The sequence below is a fragment of the Plodia interpunctella genome, chromosome 14 (assembly GCF_027563975.2).
Source record: "Plodia interpunctella isolate USDA-ARS_2022_Savannah chromosome 14, ilPloInte3.2, whole genome shotgun sequence".
NCBI lineage: Eukaryota > Metazoa > Arthropoda > Insecta > Lepidoptera > Pyralidae > Plodia > Plodia interpunctella.
Window position 1 is genome coordinate 4,829,774 of NC_071307.1, and position 11,406 is coordinate 4,841,179.

An 11,406-nucleotide genomic window follows, 5' to 3' on the forward strand; every position below is an offset into this window, starting at 1 on the left:
GCACTGAAATAAATACTAGATCTTTTCGATATCCAAAGTTTATTTTCTGTATAAAATGCCGCAATATACTGGTAAAAACTTATGTATAAATCATAATTAAAGCTAAAAACTTGCTATATAATCATAAAATACAACATGATAGCCGCCTTGAATAATTTTTCAAAGATAGAGTAGAAATCGCATAAGGTCATTTATTGCCACCTTGATACTGCACAATAGTAATAGATAAGCCTCACATTACTCAACAAAGATATAATGATCTCACAACCGTGTCTTGTACGATCCAATTCAATACTTAACAACTACCTACAAAATGCATTTTTTACATTTTCACTTGCAATAACAATGTGCATTATATAAAAATAATTCAAAATAGCGTTGCATTACAGGTATAATGAGAATATTAATTATAACTTACATACTACAATATCAGTCGACTCTGATCTATCATTGTCTTTTTGCACAAAAATACTTATGGCACAATTAATTATGTTCAAACATGAGGTTAGAGGTAATAATATCACAAAAATATTTGAGATTGTCATGGAAAATTTGATGTCGTAAAAAATACACTCAGTAATTATATATTTATCGAGAGATTCCGATCAGTCTTTTATTAATCATATTCATACTTTTCAACTTAGAAATAAAACTACGCAATGACTGGATAAAAAAATCACGCGAATTAATATCCTTTGGGAACACTAATTTGAACTTTCACACTTACGTACTAAATTGTAATAAATATCTAACAAAACGGTACATCCGTTCTGAGCGATGTACTCCACGCATGCATAAATAACAATCATACGATATGTTTACTTGTAACCGAAGCTATCGATTCGTCATAAGATTAAGCGCTCGAAAACATGACTGATAAAAAACGTGTAAAATTCTAATCGAAACTGAATTTCACTTCTTCCCTGGACGGATCATTGTTGGCCGCGACCGACTGCAGCCAGTAGCGACTGATTTGGCTCTCGATAGATGGCGTGCTTTCCTTGCGGACGTTCGCCACTCGGGCCTTCCTTTTGGCTTTGCTGTGCTTGGTGCGTCGTCTTCCGACTTTAGTTTTCATCTCGGCTATTTTGACGGAGAGTTGGCTGTCGACGGAGTTGCGCCTGGACTCGACGGAGACGTGGCGGAGACTGATGCTGATCTGCGAGTCCTGCGAGTTGCGGCGGTCGGGGGTGGAGCTGAGCGAGTGGTGCGCGTGCGCGGGCAGCACGAGCGCGTCGCGCCGTCGCACGAAGCGCGGCAGGTTGGCCGCCCACGACGACGACAGCTCGGCACTGGCAACATATCATTCGAGTTAGCTCGATATTTCAGCAGGAAATCGTCGACATACGAGTCTCGCTTATTAACGCAATACAAATTCAAAATTATTCATTCAACTCGGGATGACATACATCACTAATTGACGTAAGGTAAGGCGCGCCCCATATAACATAAGCCACAGTAGGTACCTCTCGTGTTTGGGGTCGTCCGGGTAGTCGGCGGGCTCGGTGTGGTCGAGACAGAAGGCGACGGGGTCCTGGCGCGAGCCCCCGAGAGAGATGGAGAGGCGGCCGCGCGCGGCGAACTCCCCGCGACGGCGGTACGCGCGCGCGATCAGCTCGTGCTTGCGCGCGCGCCGCGGCGCCTCCGTCTCCACCGAGCACCCGCACTTCCTGAACCGCGGCATTGTTATTTCAAAATACTGTGTGTACAGGGTTCTCAAGAGACCTATAACGGAGTATGGGGACCGATGTTTAAATACGAGAGCACATATGAATTTAAAAAATAAAATTAATTTTGTTTAATTAGCACATGGTGCGTAGTATTAATTAACTGCATAATTATTGAGTTAATTGCATATTAATCTCTCACTGCAGCACCGACACTGCCAGCTGGCTCCAGCTGCCAGGAGACAATGGTCTGCGGGCGTACCTGGCGAGGTATCTCCTCCAGGCATGGGCCGCGGCCGGGGTCCAGGTCCAGGAGGCCATGAGCGCGCCGGCCGCGAAGCAGCAGAACAGCCGCACTTGCAGCACGGACACTGATGGCCGCACGCCGCTGGGACACTCCTTGCTGGGCTCCTTCAACGCTTCTAGGCGACAGCTATGAAAAAAATATTCCTAATTATAGGTACATTAAAATTCACCAAAACCGTGACTAAATTCAATCGTAATGAGTATTGGACAGACTTTTTTTTTAACAAAATTAGATAATATAAAATATCAGTGACTTCACCAAAATCGGAACAGCAGTTTAACCAAAAAACTTTATAATATCAGTGAGTTACATGATCTACCCTGGAAGCATGTTCCGCTCCAAGATCTCCACGGCGAAACGTGCCCACAGGTAAGACCACAAGATGCGCTAGTAGACTATTCAAGATTGCCCAAGGCCGACAAAGATGGCATAAATTGAAGGAGGCCTACTACCTGTGGTAGACAAGAAGATGAGAAGAAGAAGACTTACATGATATTCTGTTTGAAGTCATCTTTCCATAGATCAGCATTCCTAAACTCGTAGATGTGGCATGCGAAGGTTCCGCAGATGAACACTGACACTAGCGCCGCGGTGAGCGAACACCGAGTTATTGTCTGACGTATTTTTGTTGAGTGTCGTGGGGATATCACGTCTTTGCTAGAAACCCGTACTGCTATGAGAGAAAATACGCCTGAAACGGGTAAAATGATTATATATCACAAATATGCCAGGGTGTTAATAGAATAGGAGATTGAGGATGTATAGGCATTAAAGCCTCTTTTTGCCCACTACTGACCATATACATATTTCCCTAATCTCTCCAACAGTTGCGATCCATATAATATACAATATGCATGCACAATAATAAGAAAAGCACATCACAAAATAAACTTCAAAATTGCTCCTTTTCAATTACACTTATCTGTCTTGACGTTTACCCGCACACCCTTGTTTCCTCACGCTGCCGCAGCCACCGTGGTGGCGCTAGTATCGCGAAGTTACCACGGCACAATTACTACTAGCTTCTTTGCGCGTCGATAGTATCCGAGAATGAGAACCAGTCAAATCACGTCTTCCCAAATATAGGCCAAATACTAGCCAATAATTTAAAACCCACCTCGCAACAAGAAGTATCCGCCCAGCACCAGCACGATGAAGAGCGGCGCTAGTAGCAACGCAGCGCGCATGCCGTGGTTGACGTAACCCACGAAGCAGATGCCGGTGACGCTACTACCGTCCACCTCTCCGAAGGCCATCGTGGCGATTGTGAGTACCAGTGGTAAAGACCACGCTACTAGGTGAAAGTAGGCCGCTTTTTTGTCAATGCGGTCTTGAATTTTCCCTGCAAAAATATTTCTATTTTATTTCTCATTCTCGCTAACGTAATTTTGTGCTATTCCTATTAGGTTATGCACTTGGTACATGAATACCAACTATGATTATTTAAAATACAATTTTGTCACTATTATATTCTATTAGTGAAAAATCTTTGCAACAGATTTAGGTAGTGTTATGATATGATAAAAACATGTACAATTTATCTAAAACTCACATCATTAGGTAGATTTCAATTTTAAATTTAAGTGGAATAAGTACTCATGCAGCCTTCACTCATTTGGACAAATTCTATTGTGATAGAAAAACAAATATTATCACAATTTAGTCAAGGCTATTCTATCATTATATAGGTTATGAAGTTGACATGCATCATATTATTAGTTGGAAGGACAACTCTTATCAACCATCTGATTTGATATGGTTATATAGCAACTGTTAGCAAATGTCTTGCTTAATACGTACCTAAAGCGCGAAAACTCATATGCCAAGCGTAAGTGAATATCACGAACCATACGCATGCTGCCATCATGAAGTAATAAACCTGGTTGACAAGAAAATAAAACATTTAATTTTAAAATAAATATTACATACGTATATCAAGAATTAAATATATTATATATATATATATATATATTTTGTTATCGCCAAGTAAAACTAGTACTTTTGCACGGACGAAGTTGAGGCCAAAAGCTATCATCAATCAATAATCTCACCAATACGAATACAACGACACACGAAAGGTTTTCTTCTGCAGATGGCTCTCCTCTCCGTCTGGTTCCGTCTTTGGAACAAATGATGTCATCTCTGGATCCCACTCCAAACTGTACCAGCCACCTGAAAGTATATAAAAATATAAAGTTGTATAGTTGTAGTTGTAAATATAAACTTGCTAACTTTGTACACATTCTCATTTTTTGAGCATCTATTTGTAAAAGCTTAAATCTGCCATATTTATAATGACTTCCAATTATTCATCACAAACATAGTGAAGTCATATTCATTTTATATTCAAATTAAATATGTATGGGGCTACTTTTATGACATATTGTGTCATCCACTCTCATTGTTTTTGATTTATGCGTACAGACACAATGACTGCCACTTATGCACTGGTGATTATGCTGATCTAATTCAGATAATATATAACTCACCCCATGGAAGCGACAGCAAAACAAACGTTGATGTAAAATATGACCAGGGCCGGGTATTTATTAGCGCTGCGCCAGTCTATCAAGAAGGTGGCTACGGTTAGCAGATTGAGCACGAGACAGACCCCCGCGCCCCACGCAACTAGCCGATGAATTTGCTGATGTTCATCTTCTGTATACAGAGGGTCACGACAAGGAAGCCCGCAACCCGATATACCTGAAAACGATTATGAACAGTAATATTCGCTTTGAAGTTGTAAAGAACGATAAAATTTCTTATCGCCACTACTTGCTGGCTGAAAATAATCGCTTGCTAATTTATTACATGGTACACAATGAGCGAGGTGATTAGTAAGGTTGAATGCATTCGTTTTGATTTCAAAATCAAGAGGCTTATTTAAAAATTAAGTTTTTGCTAATTAAATGAGAGTAAACTATATGTACCTTTAATAACAATAAACCGTTATTTTCAAATCATGTTAATTAATCAAAACAATTAAATAGATTTGTTTTAAATAATTGGGAAATGCATGATGCACAAGAAACCTTAATTTGGCTCAAAGTCCCAATCAAGAAAACAAATACTGAGAAAACTTTGAATAAATATGTACCTTCATAAAAATGCTGAACTTTATCAGTGTGTATAAGTGGCTCAATACATTTTCCGCTCGTATTAAATTTCATTTCTCTCAAAGGTGTTTCGCATTTCGGCGGGAAGTATGTGGAGTTACATTTCAAGAAGGACGGAAAATATGTCGTATTGTACACAATGGCGCATGGCTCCATAGTAATCTTGCACATCTCGTAAGACGGGAGATACACCATGTCTTGTCCCAGTATATGTTCACACTTCGGCATGAATGTAGCACAAAGCAACGGCTGTATCACAGCCCAACATTTTGGCACATTTATCAGTTCCCTGTAAAGTTCAAGTTGCGTTTGAATTTGGCTTTGTCTTTCGTAAAATGTAAGTAGTACACTGGTCTTGTCATAAGGTAACTTGGCTCCTAAACAGGTTGATTTCACCAAAGGTTCGCATTTTGCTTTCCTCACGCAACTGTCCAGTTTCATCTCTCGTTCCGGAAACCATGGAGTAGCTCTGTTGGGTTTGATAAGTTTGAAGTTCATAGTACCATTTATTGCTTCTAATATTTCAGTGGTATTTTCTGTTTCGCTTATAATGGAGTTCTTGTCGGCGCCGCTGTCGAGCTGGCTCGCCTGACATATCCAGGCAGTGATCACTCCGACTAGACATTTCGCAAGGAACATCTGCAACAAAAGAAAATCGCATTGACTATTGCTGACGACTATAACGATAAGGGCAAAAATAATATCTAAAAATGAAAACTACATCATTGTTTCTGAAGTATCTTTATTTCATCAGGTACAGAGTGATGTCAAATGAAACCCTTTATTTTTCAATATTTTTATTAATTATCCAAATATGCACTTGTAAAAGATTTTTTCATGCTGTGAAGTTACATAATAAACAATAATATTAATAATTAAGTTGTTAAAACATAATGGCCTATCCCCAGCCCAAGGCGAAAGGAAAGTTGGCAGATTAAGGATAATACCACTGGCCTAAATTATTGAAAATTAAAAAACTAATTAATTCGTACCAAAATATATGAAGCTGTTTCTAGCAATGTGTATTATTGAATATGTATTATTTGTGCTCCCAAAAAAAAATCATGTATTAAACTAAGAAAGTATTAGGAAACATCCTACCACTATTTATCTTTTTTTCATAAATAAAAGACATGCATAAAACGGTCTAGAATATTGCAAATTATTCCGAGTAACCATGTAAATAACCACGTGTTAAAAGTCATCCAAATCCTTGTAGTAAAATGTGACTACCTTGTATAATGGAAAACTATAATATTTTTTAATCAAATCCTTTGTTGTGTAGCATAATTTATTTAAATTATTTGATTTAGTTTTCGCATATAAATATATAAAAATGTGATGGTATGTGCTTTAAAGGCTTTAAATGACAAGTTTTTATTTTCTTAACTTTTCCCATATGAACCGTCTACAAAATATTTTAAAAAGAACTAAAAAAATAATTAAATCGGTAAAGATATAACCTATAGATAGTATTATTTAGGTTTAAATAAACAAGATATTTAAATGTCATCATTTAAAAATTCCTTGACCAATCGATCCAAATTAGTGTGGCCTTAAAAACTGGAACCAACAGTCCAGCTTCCGAATGATGATCCATTTTCAGATAAGATCAGGTGATGCTGGGTTCAATAACCATTAAAATCGAAAATACACTGCCGAACATTTGAGGACCTACAATATGTATAACTACAAAGTAACATTATAAACAGATTCATTTGACGTCGATTTCCAAGTCTGCAGGCATAGATTGCACAATTAATTTTTATGCAACTTTCAATATCTTTTGGATAGTTTCTTTTGAATTTTTAGTAAGGGCATACTAGTACGAAGCAGGGGCGGAATTTATAGACCTTTCACTGCATTGTGGTTAAGATATTGCCGCAAAAAAATTTAAAAATTCTTGTCTTACTACATTGAATAAGCATAAGCAAAATAGAAATAAATTCCTTCGATTATAGGAATTTATACATTGAAAAAAGATAATTTATTGGGGGAGAGGAATCGCCTTGGACAATTTTTTTTCGCTGACCATTTATTTGACTCTCACATATTTATTATATTTTATTAGAATTCATGGCCATATATTTTTATTTCCCATATAATACTTTTACAAATGTAAATAAGTAAGGGTAAATCTTTATTATGAAAAAAAATGATTTATCTTTATTTATTATTTACAAAACAAATCAATAAATACCGGTTTCTTACTATAATGAGGTTGATGTGATGAAGACGACTAATTCTGCAGAAGTCAGCTCTGGAAACTCAGAATCCAGGACCCCAGCTTGAAACGAAGTCCTATTGATGTGCTAAGTCTTCTCCCGATGCCGATTATCTTTATTTAATCCACATTAATTACCTGGCATAAAAACAAACCACATTAACATGTTATCAGCAGTTGAATTAATTAAAAATAAGACAACAACTCACCAGGTCCTGCCAGTTAGAAGAGGTTACTTACACCTGTATAAAAACATGTTTTCATGACATAATATAAATTTATTATGTTTCAGCTTACCGAAATAAAATACAAGCTGTAAAGAAATATTATGTACAACCTTTGTCAACGCATCATCACTGTAACATCTTTTACACTTAACACACATCATGAGTTCACGATGGAAACAAATTGAGTGGATTTTAAAGTCTGTGCATGCATGCATCCTAACAACAATCTTAAACTAGTTGGGCACAGACTTGCCGCCGCGCCGGAAGCTTCTGTTGGCGCCTCCGCCTCGCCGGTTCCAAGGCGAGCCGCGCTGGCCGCCGCCGCCCCTCCTGCCGCGCCCACCGTGTCCGTTCATTCCGCGACCTCGCCCTCGCCCTCTCCCTCGGTAACCACCTTCCCACCTCTGATTCCTCTGATATCCCTCATCTCCATTATTATTACCACCGTCATCATTATTGTAACTGTTATCGTCATCATATCCCTGATTCTGATCATAATTTTCCTCCTCATTGTAATTCTCATCACTCTGGGAATTGTACTGATTATCATAAACAGAATCGAAATGTCCTTTATTGTAGCCATTATCATTAAATGGTGGATGTGACATGTTATTCATAGGTGGCATGTTACCCATTGGTGGTGGCATATTAGCAATAGGGGGCATATTGCCCATTGGAGGCATATTTCCCATAGGCGGCATGTTTCCCATTGGTGGCATTCCTTGCATATGCATGGGGTGTATTGGAGGTGGACCCATTGGACCCATGGGCCCCAAATTCCCCAAAAGTGGTGGCCTCATCATATTAGGTGGCATGTTATTCATTGGACCCATGGGTCCATTATTCATGTCAGGTCCATTATTATAGTCTTGATCCTCATTCCCTTGATGCATATCCATATCATTATCATAATATTCATCTCCTTGATCACGCATGTCCTCATCACCTTCAAGAGCATCTCCATCATTGTCTGGTTCTGGATACTCAAAGGGTTGGTAATTGTCATCATCAGCATCTTCTTCTAAATGAGGCATAACATCATGTAACTCTTCAATTTCTCCAGTCGCAATATATTTCTTAAGAGCTAAGGGCCCATCTGCTATTGCCCTTTCTAGTTTTGAGCCAGGTTCCACAGAAATCAATTTTCCATATATAAAAATTGCAGATGGTGTAATCTGGTTGAGGGGAACTGCACCGGGGACAGACTCTACTAATGCTGCCTGTAAAGCTTCAGTTGCAGCATCATCAGCAGTAGGTCCATGATTCCACTGAGCTTGGAAGTTTCTAGGAATAGGTTTACTATAAGGGACTTTCTTCACCTTCTTTTCAAACTCCATGGGTACAAATGTTGTATCAAGATCCAAACCAGGAATGACTTTGTCTGTATCAGAAGAGAATATCTCCACTTTATCCTCAGGACCCATTCCAGGAATGACAGCAGGTTCTTCTAAGTCATGATCATCTTGCACTCCAGGAGGTAGAGTATTCAGATTATACTTATCTCTCATAAGATCTCCCGGGCGATTTCGTGTCCAAAACTTTGATGTGTGATCATTTGAACCTGAACATAAAATATGTCCAAGAGGATGCCATGCCATTGTCCACACTATAGATTCATGGGCCCCTTCTATGCAACCCACTTCTTTATCTGTACCAACATTCCAGAAGAGAATAGCTCCATCTGAACCTCCAGAACAAAATAATCCCTCATGATTGGGGTGCCAAACAACGCTAGAAGCTTCTTTTTTATGGCCTCTAAATATCTGCAGTTCAGAGCCAAGTTTACGAATATCAAATAATTTAAGTAAATGGTCACGAGAAGCTGTGATAAGCCAGTTGCCATTTTCATTCCATTTCAGATCCATCACAGTTGATTTATGTGCATGAAGAGTAGACATTGCTGTGCCAGATTTTGGATCCCATAATTTGATTGGTTGTTGGTTATCTTTACTACCTGACACAATAAGAGCTTTGGTGGGATGCCATTGCACACATTTTACATCTGCACCATGACCTCTCAATATTCTCTCTTCTTGACATCTAAAGAAGTCAAATATTCTCAATGTACCATCATCTGAGCAAGTAACAATTTTTGAATCACTAGGACTAAAACTTATTCCTCTAACAGCTTCTTTATGAGCTTGATACATTTTCACATTGTTCATATTGCTCTGCCAATACTTGATGAACCCAGAATGATCACCAGTCACCATCCATCCTTCCCCATGCGACCAGACCATAGACCTCACTGGAGAATCATGAGCTTGTAAAATTGTTTCAAAATTAAATGTTAAGCCATTCCATAGAGTGAATTCCCCAGATGAAGCCCCTGTAATTAATCTCCGACCTTCAGGAGTCCAAGCCACAGCAAATATAGGACATCTCATTTTATTAGTAGCAGTCTTAACAAAACGAGTAGTAACTGCATTAATGGGATTATCTGGATATGAAGGTGGCGGTAATAAGTCAGGAGTGTACATAGCGTCGGGTTGCAATGCGTGCCTGTCCCGCCAGTCTCTTTGCCAAACGCGACATTCTAATGCTTTTATAATAGCAGCATTGTAATCTACAGTTTTTCGCATAACTGATTTACGTAAGCGTTTACCATCGAAATCATCCTGTGTCATATTCAGTGGACCCTGAGGGGGAAACCGCATCTGGTAGTTAAAAGGCCTAAAATTATGGCGCATGTTGTTACGGACGGGCGGGCCCATAGGACCACCCATACCGGGCGGTGGCATGGCCATGTTCGGAGGAGGGTGCCCGAAATCCATTGCTTATGACTTCAATACCTAATCAAAGAAACATTAGTACTTTTAGTTGCCTACCAAACAGCCATAATAAAAAGTTACCATTCTTCACATTTTATTCAGAATTCTTACCTTATTGACACTAAATGCGCTACAACATTCTACACAGAAATTTCACAGCTACACTCCACATAAAACGTATGGATTATTTCACAAGTTTACAAATGTATTTAGTACAAAACTGAACACAAACGGTAACCTATTTTCACAGACGAAATGCTAACCAAGCAAAATGAAGCCAGCCAGCCATGTTTTCTTTTTAATATTTTTTTAAAAGTTGGATGTCAAGTTAGTACTGACCTTCAAAATCAACAACAATCGATTTAAACCGATTCAAGCGAGTCCACAAATATAACAACATTCTTCAATGTAATGTTCTTGTATCTGTGACATGGAATTAGTAGATACTCCGTACGAAGTACTTATTAAGTCTATAATCGGTGACTTTTTTCTACTTCAAGTTTTCTAATATCTTTCACACGACTTCGATAAATAATTTGTAGTTTTATAATTACTTATTTTCAACCATTTGAATAATAAATCTTGACAGAAATGTTCTACAAAAAAACGACATTGAAAACAAGAAAAATGTTCTTATAAAATATTTAATCAACACACCATTGATTTAGAAAGGGCCAGAGTGCAGCACTCTATAGTAGATAAACTTGTAAACAAAAGCATTGCCACCTTTTGCTAAGTTGATGAAAACGTTAATTTTACAGTACTTTATTAATCCTTTCATTATGTAAGCATTCGTTTGTGAAAATATACAACATATTCGGGTGTCGAAATATTGGGAAAAATCGTTTTCCATTAAATAAAACAACTTCGAAAACTATGGGACACGCCTCACGCTGTAAAATTTTCGAGCCAGTAAACGGTCGAAAAGCTCAGAACACTTCACACGTGAAGACTTATTAAAATATGGACTTCATACAGGTAAGATCTTCAGTCAAATACTCCGTACAACGTAGTATAAATGTCACAGAATTCCGAATTGAAAACGTCAACAGGAATCGATTTGGAAACCGAACCATGCTAAGTCAAACATGCTT

At 38.4% G+C, this 11,406-nt stretch overlaps 1 protein-coding gene and 1 long non-coding RNA gene across 5 annotated transcripts; one reads left to right on the top strand and one right to left on the bottom strand.

Moving 5' to 3' along the window:
• Window positions 1-22: 22 nt before the first annotated feature.
• LOC128675113 (protein smoothened-like) lies at window positions 23-10,635 on the bottom strand. Of its 4 annotated transcripts, none has more exons than XM_053754267.2 (10): window positions 10,424-10,623; window positions 5,072-5,729; window positions 4,464-4,677; window positions 4,026-4,146; window positions 3,775-3,853; window positions 3,092-3,316; window positions 2,464-2,665; window positions 1,930-2,100; window positions 1,467-1,670; window positions 23-1,292 (listed from the first exon to the last, which is right to left on the bottom strand). In XM_053754267.2, exons 2-10 carry the CDS (start codon window positions 5,727-5,729, stop codon window positions 896-898), a joined length of 2,271 nt encoding a protein of 756 aa, XP_053610242.1. In that variant the 5' UTR covers window positions 10,424-10,623; the 3' UTR covers window positions 23-895. The 4 variants fall into 4 exon arrangements, with proteins under 4 accessions (XP_053610242.1, XP_053610243.1, XP_053610244.1 ...); XM_053754268.2 differs by lacking the exon at window positions 10,424-10,623 and adding an exon at window positions 7,302-7,778; XM_053754269.2 differs by lacking the exon at window positions 10,424-10,623 and adding an exon at window positions 7,291-7,778.
• On the top strand, window positions 1,292-2,164 carry LOC128675115 (uncharacterized). The gene is made up of 2 exons (XR_008405233.1): window positions 1,292-1,427; window positions 1,875-2,164. It is a non-coding gene; the product is annotated as an uncharacterized LOC128675115 (long non-coding RNA).
• Window positions 10,636-11,406: the final 771 nt, after the last annotated feature.